Below are 18145 nucleotides of genomic sequence, written 5' to 3'. Positions count from 1 at the left end.
GCATATAACTAATGCCATCCTAACGGCTACTTGCCGAAGGACGACGCAGGCTTCTGCCGGCGAGGATCCTATTTCTCTACTTTCTTCCATCGGAATCCTTAGTAGATGGACAGCCTACATTCCAACATGAAAAGTTTCTCGAAGTTGTTAGAAATCGTTCGATCGTATAAAGGCAATCGAACCGGCGAAGTGGGTCGCAGAGCACCTGAAGCGTATTTCCAGGCTAGGTAATGCTGACATGATCGTATTTGCGAAAGCTGTATATACGGGCGCAGCCTGCCACCTATCTGCGCGTTTCCATCGAATTAATTCGCGAAAGCAAACCAATCGAACGAGACGACTAGCTCGGACCACAGTTCACAGGCCAATCATGGTGTTTACTCCTGACACACAGCTCCACTCTAGCTGTACCTGAGGTATCGCGGCACGAGAAGAGATTCGGACGGCGACGCTGGCTCATACTAGCCAACAGAGCGCGTTATCAGGATGACGAACGGAGGTGAACTCGAGAAACCCGAAATCTCCCCAGGAAGGCATATCACGTTACGACGCCCCTAACGACAAACTCGGCCGAGACTCTAGCGCAGCCATAGCCTCTACGAACGGAGGATACGGTGGCTCGTTAGTACGCCAGAACGGAGTGAGTCGGTCCAGCGCCCATGTCACAGGTGCCGTTGCAGGGATACAGCAGCCTCGCACGGCGGCTTTACTATGTATCTCCGAAACTTACAGTAATATTCGAAATCAGATATAACGAATTAGTTCCCGAGCCCCAATTTGAAACACGCTAATTTGTATATGGTATGGTCATAGACCCTCCGCTTTCCAGAGTAGACCTTATAAGTGAGTGAGATCTCGGATGATATATTTTATATGAAATGGCTATACACGTGCTAACTCTGTGCTTTTGGGACGAGCGATGCACTGGCAACGATGTTAATACGGTCACGTGTGTACAATTTTGGTGGAGAGTTGTCGGAAAGCCACTTGAATCCGCCTCGAGGTGGCGACCACGGATTCGGGTTTAAAACCTTATCCGGAACCAGAATAAATAAATATTCAAATGATACAAAAACCAAACGTCACAAAACTTTCCAGCAGCTTGAGACTCATCTTCGCCTCCTGGTAAAGGGAGCCTGTATTTTCTTGTCAAATAATGGCTGTATTTCCTTATTCAGATGCACATCGTTCCGAACCCATGAGCGTTCTCTTTGCTTTCAATAAATGAACTTCGCGCAATTCCGCGCAGCATTCCTTTAATAAGCAATTAATGTTCTATTTGAACATCCACGATCCAATGCTAGATGCGTACTCGGCGTTCGTAACTGCCAAAAGCCTTTCCTTGAGGACACCTTTGTCGCCATCCAAGTTATAGCCCCAAGCATAAGGATCAACCAAATTTGCAAACAGATGTTCAATGAGGTTGTCACCAATAGTGTTTGGAGACAATTCATTCATGATATCCATCAAGAATAAAGATATCCGCTGAGTATAATCCTCAGTTTTAAGTGAAAGCCGAGTTGCGTTATTGAAGATTACCAAATTCTTAGCTTCCCAGGCGCTAGCCCGTCGGTAATAGTTTCGCAGGCAACGAATTTCACGAGCGCCTCACTGGATGCCATCTGCCAGCATAAATACTCATCGGCATTTTTGGCCCAGTATCTCGCTAACTCGTCAATAGTAGAGCCCTAAATCGGGATTCCTTGTCAAGGAAGAGAAGCAAATCGCTGACTCTCAGTACTTGAGCGCCAATTTCCAATAATTTCGTTGTGTCAAAAATGGCGAAGCCACTCTCTTGTCCATCCTTTTGGTCTCCTTTTTTTTGGAAGGCTTTATGTAGCGTCCACCTCAAGTTTCCACTGAGGGACAAGAAAGGAGAAAAGTAATAATGTCCGCATTCAGGCGTTCGTCCTTTGTTAATTTGCGTTTTCAAAAGGTGTCTTCCTACTTCCGCTGACAATTCCGCGACTGTGGAGAGGCATTCTTCCATTCCAACCCTACTTATCCCGATCTCAGAATCGTATTCCCATTCGTCCCAAAGGTTATCGTCTGACGCGAATGTATCACATTACTTTCCTGTGCTATAATTGATGAAACGAGGGAATAGTTCACCATGCATATGGGCCCTATGCAAGAACAAGGGATATGGATTTTTGAGTCGTTGTGTTTCCATAAATATATGTACTTCAGAGCTTTGTTAGCCAGGAAAACTTAACTTTTAAAGCGTATTTTTGACACTCTGTCTAGTCAAGCGCATGTCCCATTTCCTCGATAATCTCGGGAACAGATGGCTTTCCACAGCCAGTAGATAATTCGATCTTATTGAGCGCCGACGAGAAAGAATGGGCAGTTTTGGAGGCTGCCTGGATCGATTGGCGTGAGACCCGATATTGATTAAGAAACTTTTTGAAATCTTCAATAAACGCTTCCCGAAGTGGCTGGGCATCAATATCTGCCATGGTAGGTGGATACGTTTTGGGGCCTCAAAGCTGAAGCTATCAAAGCCCGACCACTAGCATAGCCTTCTCTTGTAGGCAAGGTGGGCGTGGATGATGGCTGCGTATGGCGGGAAGGGAGCTGCTGAAGTGTAGCAGATCTTAAATCGGCGTATTCGCGAGACCGTTAAATAAACCTACTGAAGCTCCATAGCACCATGCAAAGCATCTATACCCGGCTGACACGTCACAGATGCCTGTAGACCAGCTCATACTTGCATTTCCCCACTTCTCGCCTTTTACCACTCACATAAATCAATGCCTATTGTGTACACAGACTTGCTTCTTGCTTTATGCACTGCTACCTGATATCCGCTTCATGGACATGATACCCGACATCAACATCCCATATATAACGAAATGGTTTCTAGAGTGGACTGGATGAACAAAGTATACCCTGATTTGCCAGCATTATCTATTCCCTTTGATGAAAATAGGTCGGACTTGAAGCAATATAATTCTTTCATAAACATGAGTGACTTCAAAAGGTAAGTCTCCACTGTGGATAGTACTGTACTCGACTGGGGACTGATATGTCAAGTATCATTCGGTCGCCCGTTTTTCACTTCCTCGTAGGAAGCGGAAAGACCCGTCTCGCAGTCCACACAGAAGTCACACGCAACCTGTCGTTTCCACTCTTCAATCTTATCAATAATGGTTTGATGAAAGAGTCCACCGAAGGACACGCCGTGTTAGAGGACGTGGAGGAGGATGCGTTCATCGGTTTCTGCGAATTCGCCTATCTTGGGGCATACAAGACCCCGCAACGCAGTGAGGAGACATATGACACGAACCTGGGAAACTCTACCGAAAGAGAGAGCGATCTGGCCGAGGAACGTCGTCTACAACCCGACCCTGAACCCGAGCTCGAACCCGAGCTCGAACCCGAGCCTGAGCCTGATGATGTGCCAGCACAAGAATGGGATCCAATGGACGGACCTGCACCAAATGGACGTGTCCCTATGAATAATTGGGACATGTATACAACCAGGAAAGATTGGATCAGCTTCCGAAGAAAGCTTGCCTACGGTATTCCACTTCCAGAAGAGAAGGAGTCCGCGAAACACGTTACTTACGTTCAGTATCCGTACGATGGACTGTGGGAGCAGTTCAGAGAGCTGCGTTTTACTGGTACGGAGGCCTCACAATCTACTATTCCTGACCTTGTGTTCCATGGGAAGCTTTACGTTTTCGCAACCCGTTATCTCGTCGACTCGTTGCGGACTCAGTGCCTCAAGTCACTACACCGTGACCTCTGCAAATTTTCACTGAATAAGCGAAATACCAATCATGTATTTGATTTAATTGAGTACGCATACCAGGAATCCGGGAGAGGAGAGCCTGAAGGAGAGAGCACTCTAAGAAATTTGGTGATACATTACGCTGCCTGTGAAGCTCGGACTCTGGCTGAGGATCCTCGTCTTCGCGATCTTTTGAATCAATTTTCTGAAATGGGGTCTGATATGGTCACGAAACTTGTTAATTAGGAATCATTAAGAGTTTTCATTTTTCATACCCGAGACCTCTCAGACGGTAGCTCGGACCACCATTACTCGAAACCTCCGACCACCATAAAGGTCACGTGTAGTCACGTTTTTGGTCACGTGTTGGGAGGTCAGACCACTATTAGATTCTAATGGTTAACCGAGCTCTATCGTTATGAAATCTGTTTACACCCTACCAAAACCAGTTACCAGCTCGTTACCAACTAGTTTTCAACAATAGACGCCTAGACTAATCCCGACTAATGGCTCACGCATGAGTATAATACTATCTACTCCCTTCTTTATCGGGACTGGGATAATAGGGAAGAAATAGAAGAATAAGTTCAGAACTAGTTAACTCACATTTTTCTTGACTTTCGCTATCTTGCTACCGTTTGTTGATCGAGGATTCGGGGGAAAGGGAACTGGATATTTCCTAGTTAGGAAGTAGGTTTAGAGAGGTAAGAAAATAGGTAAAAACACTGTATTCGTGGACTTGGAAATATAGGGGGAGATAGTAAGGTAAGGTAAGCTAAGTGGAGAATCTGAGAGGTGGGACCCCCATTAGAACTAGTCCCAAAACGGTTACGGGCCTACACGTGACCTTAATGGTGGTCTGAGGTTTCGAGTAATGGTGTTCCCAGCTGTAGTCACCAGAACCCAGATCAGATGAACATTTACCAAATGTTGAGTCCACATTCGGAGCGTAATTATAATATTCCGAATGCGGACTCAACATTTGTAATGTGGAATAAGCTTATGTAAGCGTATTATTATTGGCTAGCTATAATTAATCAAAAATTACTTCTTGGTATTACCATATAAATAGGATTCTTTTTGCTATAAGTTAGAGAGATTTAAAAGTCTTTAGCCTATAATATATTATCTTTAAGAAATTTATATATCTAGGGTTCAGAAACACTCTCTTCTTATAGAGATAGGAGAGCAAGCTACTACTTAAAGCGTTAAGTAGTATTAAGAGTATACGATGACACGGTGAGCGGGCCGCCAGAAACGGCTCCCATTGCACCGCTGTTCTGCTGTTCCCGACCGCCTGCCCGGCTCCGCCATCCCCCTGCCCCTTCCGGTATAGTGCCCTTATCTTTCCCCCTCTTCGGGTTTAGCGCCGTCTATGGCCGCTTTTATCGCCCCAGCCAGCTGCCGCTCATCTATAAAACACCGCCCTCCCTCTCCTCAACACATCGACGCACTTTCTCTTCTTATTCCTCCTCGACCACCTTCTTTCTGGCCCCCACCGACCCCTGCACATGGACCTCTGGTCTGATGCACTGCCCCCTCCTAATCCACCGCAGATGCCGCTCGATCAGGCGCTCAGGCCGTTCTGGCCTGGCGACGACGCAATCCCGGTGTTTAGGAGCCGAATCACTGAGATGGTCGAGCCCTGGGCCGTATTGAATTGACCCTTATAAAAGACTTGGCTATTGATCATGCTACGGAGCTATCTTTGGCGACCTCTGTTTATGAGCCCAGCTCGCTGAGCATCTCTCATTCTGCTAACATTCTTTGCGCGGTCTCAGGGTAGCGCCTCGGGCATCTTCGACTTCGCACGCCTCTCGTCCCGCCCTATCGGGGTTGCATTGCACAGCCCCCATGGTTGCGGATCTGTCTCCAGCTCCTTGTTCCCGAGCACCTTTGGCCAGCCGTTGTCGTCATCGTCGGTGTCTCCGTTCCCGCTTCTCTCAGGGGATGTGTCTTCGAAACCACCACGCGGTGATATGAGCCAATGGCGAAAATACCGCACTCGCGCGTGATATCGTCCGATGCGTCGTGATGAGTCCAATGATGGACTGACTGCGCGAAGTCGCCCATGACCATGCAGCCACATAGAGGATGGAGACCGAGCAAAGGGCTACAGTGGATCGGTATCACAGCTACCGCCGGTGGGTGCGACGGGAAAGTGTACCTGGTAACCTACATCCATTGTGCTTGCAGAGGCGCTGAAGCTGCATCTTGTCTTGGGTAGATGGGTGAACTGGTGTGAAATCTTCAGCACGCCCCAGGACAATCATCGCTTATAAAAGAGACTCATATCCCACTCAAATGGCAAGACTGGACTTTATTTTCCCATCCACTTCCCCTTCTCCCGTTCCCACTCCGTGTCCCATATCCCCATTCCCTGACTCTTTTTCCTCCATCCGTGTTGTATAAGTGTCTCCAATTGCTATCCCAGACAATCTTCCAGCCTTCTATTTCACTCTTGACATGGCAAACACTAGGTTCCGCCTGGGAACCTTTCGGCAATGGAATCCTTTCCAAGATAAAGCTCAGCCTCTGCATGATCTATCCAATATTTGTCGATACCCAAGTCCTGTCTCGATCACTGCCACTCCGCCTCCCTCCAACGCTAGTGACACAGTCTCGAGGGCCCCGAATGGTCATTCTCTCAAAGCTGGAAAACATCCCCTACCCGCCCGCCCGTCAGTCGAGGTTTGCATGGATAGTGGCCTACGGTCGGCTACTCAAGCTCCTGGTCTTGGACCAGCTGACTCAGAGCTAGTTAACCAGAGCTCTCCGACATCTAATTCCGACGATCCTACCCAGCCTCGAGAAGTCTGCGGCGGTGAAAATATCGACCCTGTAATCCTCTGCGATAAAGGTTTCACTGGTACGAAGCAGATCCGGGAATCAGAGAGCGTCTCTGGTGTTGGATCGGGCCAAGATCTTGCTCTTGCGCAAGGAGATTCCTTATCGGGATCTTGCGCCTCGGAGGTTGATTCGCCCTCTCGCCTAAGCCAAGGTGCGCAGGGTAGGGCGACCGGTTCCAATGAACAGAATACCCAGGTCGGGAAACGCCGAAGCCCTGGGAGGAAACATACTAAAAAGGTTTCCCGTCGGCTTCCCAATTCAGGAACCCGTCACCGCAAGCATCCGACTTTTTCCACTATTCACTCTCAATTCATGGCTATGTCAGTTGAAGGTCGACTGCAGTTTCTGTCTTGGCTGTTCGAGGGGGCTTTGTCACACTGTGTTTCTGTTTCCCCAAGTACAAATGCCGCTTCTTCCATCGGCTGCAGTCCATATATTGACACAGAAATGGCGTGTGACCGCGACCATCCAAACTTGGGTGCCGAGATTGCAGATGTGCAGAATGCACCATCCACGAGAAAGGGCCTACTATGGTCCGAGGAGGAAGGTCGCCTCTTAGTGAAGCTTAGGGATGAGCAAAAGCTCGCTTGGTCAGAGTTGACTGAGCATTTTACACGAGAATTTCCCGGGCGGAGTAAAGGGTCTATACAAGTGTACTGGAGCACTAAACTCAAGAAAGAACGGTTGTCCTGGTCTTTTCCTTCCGATTGATATGTCATTTTCGGTTGCTTTCTGAAGGGGAACTTTTAAGGCATACTAACTCGATCTTGTCTATGATCTCCCTCCTCCCATTGCTGTTTCTTATCACCCTCCCAGTGAAGAACGCATTCGGTCTGAGACTGTAGCTCTTCTTCCATAGGACTATCAAGTCTTCCGTAATTGTATGGGACTGCACCTTCATCGTACTAAATGCTTGACCGCGTGGGTCGGTGCAGCGTTGCCAAAAACCTTGCCTAATATCGATAAAGCCTTGCCATTGTGCCTATCTGGTTGGTGGGCAAATGCAAAGAACTTCCACCGGTCACGTATGGATGATATTCAGATCAGGGTGACAAAAGAATGGAGATGTGGATTGAACAATGTGAGCTATGCGAGAAAGACAGAGAGTCGAAGACAGGAAGATGAAAAATTCTAACACAGGGCTTGGCAAAGAGTATCCCAAGTGATCCGTATATTCAAACTCCAGGCGATAGTGTAATTCAAGGAAATGGGAACGCGGCTTGTCCAAGAAGAAAATACAGGAAGAAATTATAAAGAAAGACAGAAGCCCCGTGACGTCAGAAATGTTTTTCTTCCGACGATCAGCGTAAACGTTGCCAGGCCCAAGGCACCAATAATAGTCGTAATCGGCCGATTTCTCATAGAGTCCTTGATCGAAACCAGGAGGTGAGTGGTGTGTGATTGAGCGATTGAAGATGAGAAGCGTAGATCGACGGAATCCAAAGCTCGCAGTAGACTGTGGGCGCTGCGAAATTCTCCGTCCCAGCAGCCTTCGATGATCCAACCAAGCCAGATACCCTGTGTACTTGGCAGAGACTTCCTCTCTGGCCAATAAGCTCGACCGTCAGTGGGAGAGTTGTCTTTGTAGAGGTCGATTTCACACTTGTTGCCAGTCACAACTTCATACATGACTTTTCCCAGGAGGCCAATATCAATTTGGGTCGTGTATCCATTGTCATCCACAACGTCCATATTAGAATCCAATGGAAGGAGAGATGCTTCTGAGAAATCGCAGAATTTAAGGGATAGATCGGAATCAAGAAGGAAATTTCGACTGGCGATGTCTGCGACAAGCACACGCCGGTCATGGATATAACCAAGTGTGCGAGCCATCTCACGGAACCATGTGAGTTGGAGCTGATGAGAAGGTCGGCACTTTGCAAGATAAGCCTGAAGATCTCCATTGGCCATATAAGCAAGTTGCGTGGCTTCAGTTGAAAACCCAAGACAACGGACAACACCGTCAGAACGGTCATCTTCGGAGCTTTCCAAGCGACGATAAATATCTTGTTCACGTCTAACGACTCCGATGTTCACTTCGACGTCGGAGTCTGAGCTCCAAAGATATCTCAATGGGGTTTTGACGGCCACACCATTTCGAAGCAGAACTACTGCAGTACCTCCGCTCCCGAGAACCTGCTCCAGAGGAATCGGATCGCCTCGAATATCGAGAAATGGTGAGGACATGGCAAAAGGAAGAAAGGCAGTTGAATTGGATTGACCGTGAATATAGGGGTTGGCACGGATCTTAAATAGTCTGCTGATCACGTGATAATATCCTCGTATCGTTCCAGACTACTCCGTATCCCTTCGTCACACTTTAGCGTATATTTCTTCCTTCAAACCTGATTACGGAGGAGGGAAGAGAAGTCGGGCACTAGACTGCGATCAGAAGAGAAGAGAAGAGATAGATGTCTGATGGTGGTGAGAGAAGAAGCTATGAAGCTATCTACACAATATGGAAAGGCGGTGAGCGACGTGCTGGCAGAATCCTCAGGCACCTCTCTCAACAAAACCGTTCCGTCGACGAGCCAGGAATCGCTATCCGACTCAGTTCTTGCGATGCGCGGGGCAGTCACGACCGCGCTTCGTTGAGCTGGCTTGTGACGTCGGAGTCACGGGGTTGCAAATGCTGCCCCTTTCCTCGGCCGGTATACACCATTGAATATGGTCGTGGGTGGGATCGAACAGGATACAGTCTTGGCCCTTTCCCTTGCAGTCAGGAAATTTGGTGGGGGTTTTCCATCTCTGCCAGCACATTTTGCTATTTGACCGTCAGTTAATTCCCTCAAGGGTGAGTTGTGATGACAGTACCAGGTTTGATTTGATGCTTGTATCTCTCGAAAAATCTGATGAAAGCAGTCGGTTGGATCTGAAGATAGGAATACAACGCCTTTAAATACCCCGCGACATACATTCAGTCATCAGTCTACCTTCTTCCAGCTCCCTTAGGCGAATACGGATCTCCCTTAAAGGAACGAATCTTACCAAGAGAAGAGTATCGAACCCCGCAATGATTCCATACTCAAATTGGCAACGAAATGACCGATGGTGCAAAACCCAGCGAGTCATGTTATTGGGTATCAATTTTTGACTACTATCAATATTTGACGATTTATTATACTGTCACGTCACCTGCGGCAGCTAAGGGGCTGTTCAGAAATAGAAGAGCCAACCAAGTTCCCAGAAGCTACGCACTTGTTCAGGTCACATGCAGCATCCTATATACCATTTACCCCTACCTGTAATTCCTCCCCTTCTTACAAAAAACACGTTCTCGACTAGGACTCCGGATAAGAAATCATTTCAACCTGCTCGTATTGCGTCCTGCATGTTAGTGCATAGCTCCTAGGACGTGATTCTCCGTTAGTAAGATGTGGCCCCCCAGTTGACTAGTTGGCGGCTACAGCCTGCTGTCAATAATCCCTGCTAATCTTGGCGTTTTTCAGCTGGATGATGGTAGACGAACATGGTACTAGGTAGTGTAGGTGGCATGGCTGATCAAATGCAAATAAAGCGGGCAAATGCAGGCCATCATTGGCTAGGTACGTCATGTCCCGATGGTGTTTTCAAACTCACATAGAAGGCTGCAGTTTCCGTTCGATCGTTCAGCATCCAAAATCCTAACGCAGATTCTGGGCCACGCTCGCAGTAATCTGGACGTATGGAATGGTGTGGCTGAGCACAGCTAGATCAGCCCCGGAGTTAGCAAGCAAGTCATTGCTAAAATCTTTGGTGGTACATTCTGAATCCCTGGCAACGATACGTGAGTGGCGCATAGCCGGACAGTGATAGGCAGTTTGGTCTATGAGTGCTAGGCGCCCGCCCCAACTTTTGAGACCAGAAGACAACAGTAATGGCCCACTATGCGACTGAGATTCAGGGTTACATCGTGTGAGGCTCATTAAGGGACATAAATCTGATGTGGTCATTATTATAATAAGTCTCAAAAGTTTCTGTGTTGTCATATTTGAACTGTACATGAGAATCTTGCGGGATTTTCTGCGCGGGGCTGTACTGCATAAAAGCTATACCAAATCTGGATAGGCTACAATTGGTGTCAGCTTGATTTATTGCGGTTTACCCCCTTTGCTAACATAGTACTTCCCTTAATTTTTCTTCTTTGCCGCAAACTTTGCTTCACTTCAGAATGTCTGTCAGTGTCATACTCTCTCAATTTGAGGCCTTGGTGAACAAGATGGAATTGGTCGGCTCGAGGCTCTGCAATAAACGAATTCGTCCCACAGCAGATCAACTAAATGATTTCCAAAATCTGCATACGAGGTTCAAGGCAACATTGGCAAATTTTGACAACGGTGTTCAGAAATTGTTAGCTATCGGGTCTCCTGCTGCGGAAGACCTTTTGCTTGCGGATCGTATCCGGGCTGCCAAGGACTCCGCGCCGATCACTTCCCCGATTTTGACGACTTTGAAAAGGAACTTGATCCTTATCTTCATGGGACCAAAAACCTTTGAACTGGATTCCAAACAGGTGAAGGCGAGAAACAAACAGACTGAAGGTCGGTGTAAAACACTTCGGTCTCAGCATAGCCATGTTGTCCTTATGTGGGCAATGGCGCTTCAACCATCTATTTGGAAAACTTCAGTGGGTATGAACGAAAAGACCTTTGATTTCCTGATCAGAGACCTCAGCGATGAACGAATGAATCAAATTCCGCCGCATATATCTGAGATCATGCTATCTCTTGCAGGCGAAGAATCCATGAGCACGTCTGACTCTTTCGCATTGTTCGCCGAAAAGGTTTCGAAGGACACCGTTGAACTACAGCCGGCTTTAAAGCGGAGGCGTACAACAGGAATCGAAGCGCACTCAACCGTGTTTGAAGCAGTCAACGAAAAACACATGTTATCTTCAATGAATACCGAATCGCACGTGGAACAGCATACGGCCAATAACATACCAAAGATACAGCAAAACAGGCGTAAGGAAATCTAAGACCTCTTGATATCTACGAGTTATGCTGAACGCAATGAGTAGAAATCGATTACCGATGCTCTGCCTCGCCAATCGCAAATTTGCCAATACTAGGTGATAAGCTCTTCGACGCCCTCCAAAGCAGCCACCAATGGCAATGGGAACGCACAGTTGGGGGAACAGAAACTTCAGATTGTGTGAACGCGCTTGTACCTAAGTCTCGGACCCAGGATATATCTATAACTTTATTGGTTGGTCACGAAAGCGGACTCCAACTCATCTATGAGCTGGAGGCTATACGCGTTTGAATTTGACAATTGCTCCTATGACACGAACCTTACATCCCGCGGGAACCCTTGCCGTCTCTTCTTTCTCCGGATTTTCTCCATTTTCCCATAGTGAATCTGTATCGGTGCTTGGATCATATATCATGATCGACTCGCCTTTCCCAGTCACTTCCCTATCATAATGTGTCTCCCTAAACAAAATGGCTCCTCGTATGTTGTATTCCTCGCCTTCTATCGCCAGTGTCCCAACTGAAACCTGATTTAAATTAACTGTGGTTTTTCGAATCATGCTAGAGGGGCGACAAACATCATCCGGCATCGTGATAAGCCGACCGATCTGCGGTATGGAAGACCTCGTGAAAACTGCAGCGCATCGACTATTAGCTTCAGCGACAGATATGGGGGATTTGCATTTGTATGTACCACGCGCAGTTTGAAAGGGCCAAATTCAACCGTACATATGTGTAGCGGGCCAATATAAACTTGCGGTTAGGCTCTCGAGGTAGGGGGAAACGACGGTAGCGAGTACTGGTGACTTCAAAACCAAAAAGGAAAAGTGACAGACACAGAGACTGAAATTTGAAAGGCTATTGATATTCGTGGTAATGGTTCAATGTCTCTCAGTTGCCGCTCATTGTTGGATGAGAGAATCTTTAAGAGGGGTTGAAGAAAAGAGTGTCATGTGATGTGACGGTTGCCCCACTTCCTGACGAGGTGGAAACACATCGGGCACCAAGGGTAAATATTTGACTGGGCCACGAAACCACCTCAGGCCCGGTTTTCCCGTGACAACATTAGGGGTTTTATCAAATGTCAGCTCGTCTACGCAATTCCCAAGAATGGGTAATCTCCAGATCACAGTCTTATTTTGGGACTTCACACAAGGGCTTGTCAAGACACAGTGAGCCTGGACACTGAAGTACCTGAGAAGGAGATGGCTGTCTCGAACCGAAGCTGCAATATAAGCGCAACGTGATCTATCAGCAAGGTTCTTTGATCGGATAGTAGCGTTATAATTGGCCGACTGCCACACACTTCCTCCACATTGGAGACTTATATGGGTTTTCTTCCTATTCCCGTATTTGCTCTGTTTGTGCAGCTCAAGAATCCATACGATTCTCTATCGACGGTTCCCTCCATGGGCTTGAAATAAGTTTATTTCTAACTCTAGGGCCTAGGGGTACTACCGCACATAATTGAGACACAGAAAATGAAACTTCGTGAACCGTGATAAGAATTTCCCATCCCGCTATCAGGGTAACCAAGTAACCAAGGAAATTGATGGCCTAGACAACATAGCAGACATACCGTCAGCCTAGATCAATTGATCGTTTGTTACAAAGCATAAATAAATCAGGGATGGCGCTCACCTTCTGGGATCGGCTATATGTCTCAGGGCCAGGGTTTAATGTTGATGCAGAGCTAACCCATTTGTTCTGCGCTCTGAGGCTTAGAGGTGTAAATCGAAATGACAACCTTTCTTAGGCTTATTATGGCGATCTGGAGCTATCGAGGAATAAGTGACTGGGCTGCCAGTATAGTAAAGTACACACCGTCATAAGTTGGGTCCACAAACGTGGTATTATACACACGAGGATTATTGAACCCAGTGTATGTAGAAAAACCCCTATTGACCATATTGACGCTATCCACAAAGCTTTTTGATGCTTAGGTGCCGTGTGGTCTGGTTGCCGCCAGAATAATTTGAAAGTATTGGCTGGAATTGGCCTGGACTTCATGCAGACGGCCCAGGATTGGATGAACTGGGCATTAACGAAGCATACACTAGCCAGAATGTTTGCCGTAAATAACGGCAGCAGGGTATTTTGATACTGCTGAAACAAATATTAGAGATGAAAATCGTTGATGAAGCGGCTATTTGAAACTCACAGGCAGAAACATGGCCAATAAAAGTACGGTAATTGTACCGGCGAAGAACAAGCCAGCAACCATATGAGTTAAATCTGATTGCAAAGTAGACACACAAAGATACTATAAAAGTGTTAGGGTAGCCCTCCTTCTATGTCACTGCACTTACCTCGTTCAAAGCAAGCAAAAGCAGTACACTGCCGATCTCTGAACGAAATATGAAATCTGGAATCTGATTTAGAGTAAATAATGAAACTAATCTTGTTGGGCTACTCACCATTTTCGGAATTTGTTTCTTGAATTGCGAGTGGAATGGAGGCTATTGACCCAAGTAAAATAACTCCACCTATTATAACCTGGCTGAGAATGAGAACCTTCTTGCGCCACCCCGGCTGATTCAAAAGCTCATTCGATAGGAGCCAGAACGCAAGACTTGTCGCTGAACAAATCAATGCTATTGTTGATGCGATCAGTTGAAATATTAAGCCAAGATCCATATTTCTGGTTTTCAGTTCCCAAAGATCATTGAAGGTGGCACTAGCCATTCTTTAAATAGAGATAATGGTCCTTTCCTAATAGTCTCGTGACTCGCTCTTCTCTCTCTCCTACCATACGGACTATCTCGTGATGACTGGAATAATGCATGCATGAGAGGCCTTCTTCATCCAATCTTATGATTAATCGTGGTCGGTCGAACACGCTTGGTGTGGTGTTTTGACTATGAGGTTGAGGGATTTCGATTTGTGAATACGAAAGTGAGGCATCACTTACATGGTAAAAGATTAGGCAAGAAGCAACTTTCGTTAAAATTTTGAAAGTAATATACTTATGAGAGAGTGTGGTGGTCACTCGATTGCTGTTGGCTGAGTCGAATTCAGCTTATAATAATCCTAATAAGGTATGGCGGCTTACGTAGCTTTGGACTGAATATTGAAGGACGGAATCATAATGCAATCATCATTTGATGAATCTCAAAAAGATGCCACTTATCAGATTTTGCTCAATACGATGCATGATATGCAAGATGTAGCACATTCTAACGCAAAGCGATGCCAAATTTAGTGGATAGAGATAGACAATGCCCGAGAATCACTGAGGTCTCCGTTCGAGACTCTATCGCCCGTTCAATGGGATCCTCCGAGGGGGCACTATTATGCTTCTGTCTGAGTTCTCCGTATGGGGTACACTTGACAACGCGAGATGCCTTTGCATATGCAAGGTCTATGAGAGTTTACTTTCTTTGGTTGTTCATCCCATATCCCAGATATAAAGGAGCATGATGCTGCAAAGCGATTAGCTCTAATTATTCAAAATCCCTCTACCTTCCTGCACCCATATCATATCTTTCGGGATTATTTTTTTATCTGCAATGAACTTCATCAGTGGAGGTGGCTCCAGCCCTGCCCAGATGTCTCTTATAGATATCCTCTTTCCCGGTCTCAGTGTGGTCTCTGCCTCTGTGCAGCAGCTGCTTGCTGGTAACCTGGACAGCTACACTCGACTTTTTTGTACCTTGGGAGTGTTTGTCCTCTTCACCCGCTATGCAGTCCGCTATGTTTGGGACCTAGTGAGAAGCTACTTTAGTTCGTAAACCTCATGTTGAGATGGGATGAGTCTAACAGTCAGCAGTGTCGACACTTCATGTCTCATATTATGATGAAGCATACGATATGCTGGTCGATTGGATAGCTCAGCAACCATTCGTCCATAATGCCCAGTCATTAATAGCCCGTGTGAGATCTCCGCAGCGGACAACCATTCAAAACCAAGCAAAAAAAAAACCCTTGACCTTTTCTCCTTGGGATGGGTCTTTTCCTTTCTGGTATAAAGGACATCTGCTCATCCTTTACTGCATGGTTAAGGACCACCGAGAAGACATTTATATCTCCTCCATCGGGCTCTACCCAAACATTCTCAAAGAGCTTGTTGAAGAATGTCGAGGAAGATATCTCAACAACATCAACAAAAAAATCACCGTCTTTGAGCACCGTGAAGGGGAATGGAAGAAAACTAGGTTGAGAGCAATTCGACCCATCTCTACAGTCATCATGGACAAGCAAGTACAGGATGACCTTTTAGGAGATATGAAGGACTTTCTGGACGAAGATACACAAAAGTGGTACGCCGACCGCGGAATTCCATACCAACGAGGCTACCTTTTATATGGACCTCCTGGGACCGGAAAATCCAGCTTCAGTCTCTCACTGGCGGGAGAATTTGAACTGGATATTTATACGCTTCAATTGTCAGGTATTTCTGACAGCAAACTGATGAAGCTATTTGCTGAGCTTCCACCGCATTGTATCGTTCTCCTGGAAGATGTCGACGCTGCTGGAATGGGTCGCAGGGACGATGCCGATACAGACCAAGAGAACAATTCAGGCTCTGGAGTTACTCTATCCGGCCTTCTTAATGTCGTTGATGGTGTGTCTTCTCAAGAAGGTCGGGTGCTCATCATGACAACCAATCATATCGAACACCTTGATGAAGCACTTATTCGGCCTGGCCGTGCGGACAAAAGAGTGCATTTTAAGCTTGCCGATGGGAAAATTTCCGCTCAACTTTTTCACACGGTCTTCAAGCAGACGCCTGATCACAAGCAAGCCAAGAAACAATCTAGTGACGAGACGATCGAGAGGCTTGCTAAGGACTTTGCTTCAAAGGTACCAGATCAAATTTTCAGTCCAGCCGAGGTTTTGTCATTCCTATTGGAGCGGAAGAACTCTCCTTTTGATGCTGTTACTGCTGTGGAAGGCTGGGTGGCGAAAGCAAAGGAGACAGCCAGCCAACTGAAGAGGGAGGGTTCTTGGGTGCAAGAAAGCGGATGTTAAAGATGATGTGAACAAAATGGTGAAACCGGCGGTAACAGGTTGCCAGACTCGGTCACCTCGTCAATTCGCCGCTGGGCTGAAAGCCTCAATGACGTCACTCGTATTTTCTTAGGCCTTTACGGTACCTTGTTCCCTACTGATTATTTTGTTCGCCGATCTATAGGTCGCCGCAATGTTGCTTCCTCTGTTTTCGCTCATTAATCCTTGAACGCAATAATTGACTGCAGTTTTCCTTTATTAGTAAGCAATGGTCTGAAGTTCTGTATGCCTAATGCTAACACGCGTCGAGTTATAGCCAGTACACTGTCTAGTTGCAGAAACACTCCATGATAATGTATTATGCAATCGCTAAGCCAATGCTGGAAACAAGCAATCCTGCACACAGAACCTGTAAACGTTTTACACCTCTCGACTCTTTCCTGTACAGTCGTTTCTTTGCCTGTTCAAGGTGATAACGAGGCCGCTTGAAGTGCATTGTGCATTGTACCATTGTTATATACAGACAACGGCTGAACTGGACGGCCACTTTTGCTTATTTTTCTGCGCCCCGGCGATATAGGCGCCCCGTGTATTGCCAGATGTTGGTCGGAGGGGTCGAGGCCGCTTAAGCCATTTCATGTCCTCCAAGTCAATAACAACCAAACGGCCGGTCAATTCATCCCACAGCATATTGCGCCACTCACTGTCGCTGTGGACAACTCCGTGCGACCGGAGGATAGCCAGAGCTTTCTCACGCTCCTCACGGAAGAAACCCAAATTCTTGTCGTTGATCACCTGCTAAAGCCGAGTTCCAGACCAGCTTAAGATCATCATATAGGTCATCAATTCGCCATGGTACCAGTATGCAACACGCGGCTCAAAGTGTCCTAGACAGACCGGGATGTGATATCCTTGCAAGCTTCGGAGGTGGCGATAATTATCAACTTCCGCTTAAAGGATATACTGCTTCTCCGTAGTTGTGGCTTTGATAACTACTGTGTATCCGTAAGATAACAAAGTCGCTTTCACGAGGTAGCCCGTCCGACCACAGATATACAGCGGTTCAAACTCCTTGTTTCGATCCTGGACGAGTTGTTGGATAGTATGTTCAAAATAGTCACTAAGAGAAGAAGAATTGCTGACTGGCAAAGGCCTGAACAACACCCTGACTCAGTTTTATCGTTATTATGGGCGCGTTTTTAATCCAGAAGATTAGCTTGGTAGGAACCCCTACCATGAGGCATTCTTTGATGACAAGGAAGAGTGGATGGTCAAATAATATGCATGCTGGACTGCATGTCTTTAGTGGTTGAGCAGCAATTGCTGTACGAAAAACATCAACATCGATAGGCAGAACTCCAGCGTCATCTGTGACGACTAGGCCATGCCACTATGCTTGCTATTAATGTGTTGCCAAAATCGGGAACAAGGGCTCAGGGTTAGGGTTGGGGGCATCCTACTAGGCATCTAGCTTCCCAATCGGTCTCTTTCTTTCTTTCTTTCCTTCTTTTCCACTCCGTCTTGTTGTTCTTGTATGAATGCGCTTCTGCTAGGTCTTCTCCCTTTCCTGGTAGAACTTGGCGTGTCACATCATCTCTCTCAACATACATCTTGATACCCATGGAGGCGGTCTAGGCTTTTCGGATGGTAGAGAGAC

At 46.7% G+C, this 18145-nt stretch overlaps 5 protein-coding genes across 5 annotated transcripts; 4 read left to right on the top strand and 1 right to left on the bottom strand.

The window, feature by feature from the left end:
* Positions 1-3157: 3157 nt before the first annotated feature.
* NUU61_001372 (uncharacterized protein) lies at positions 3158-3982 on the top strand (the record flags this gene model as incomplete). The annotated part of the gene is made up of 1 exon (XM_056651954.1): positions 3158-3982. The coding sequence occupies one exon, from the start codon at positions 3158-3160 to the stop codon at positions 3980-3982; it is 825 nt and encodes a 274-aa protein (XP_056515221.1).
* A 1531-nt stretch (positions 3983-5513) lies between these two features.
* NUU61_001371 (uncharacterized protein) lies at positions 5514-5825 on the bottom strand (the record flags this gene model as incomplete). Its single annotated transcript, XM_056651953.1, has 1 exon — positions 5514-5825. One exon carries the CDS (start codon positions 5823-5825, stop codon positions 5514-5516), a length of 312 nt encoding a protein of 103 aa, XP_056515220.1.
* A 377-nt stretch (positions 5826-6202) lies between these two features.
* NUU61_001370 (uncharacterized protein) lies at positions 6203-7297 on the top strand (the record flags this gene model as incomplete). Its single annotated transcript, XM_056651952.1, has 1 exon — positions 6203-7297. The coding sequence occupies one exon, from the start codon at positions 6203-6205 to the stop codon at positions 7295-7297; it is 1095 nt and encodes a 364-aa protein (XP_056515219.1).
* Positions 7298-10736: 3439 nt separating this feature from the next.
* Positions 10737-11543, top strand: NUU61_001369 (uncharacterized protein; the record flags this gene model as incomplete). The annotated part of the gene is made up of 1 exon (XM_056651951.1): positions 10737-11543. One exon carries the CDS (start codon positions 10737-10739, stop codon positions 11541-11543), a length of 807 nt encoding a protein of 268 aa, XP_056515218.1.
* Positions 11544-15047: 3504 nt separating this feature from the next.
* Positions 15048-16509, top strand: NUU61_001368 (BCS1 and AAA domain-containing protein; the record flags this gene model as incomplete). Its single annotated transcript, XM_056651950.1, has 2 exons — positions 15048-15261; positions 15308-16509. The coding sequence occupies 2 exons, from the start codon at positions 15048-15050 to the stop codon at positions 16507-16509; spliced, it is 1416 nt and encodes a 471-aa protein (XP_056515217.1).
* Positions 16510-18145: the final 1636 nt, after the last annotated feature.

This window comes from Penicillium alfredii (genome assembly GCF_028826965.1).
Source record: "Penicillium alfredii strain IBT 34128 chromosome Unknown utg000002l_segment0_segment0, whole genome shotgun sequence".
In the NCBI taxonomy this organism is placed as follows: domain Eukaryota; kingdom Fungi; phylum Ascomycota; class Eurotiomycetes; order Eurotiales; family Aspergillaceae; genus Penicillium; species Penicillium alfredii.
The sequence above is the reverse complement of the archived record's forward strand: the minus strand, read 5'-3'. Positions and strand labels throughout refer to the sequence as shown.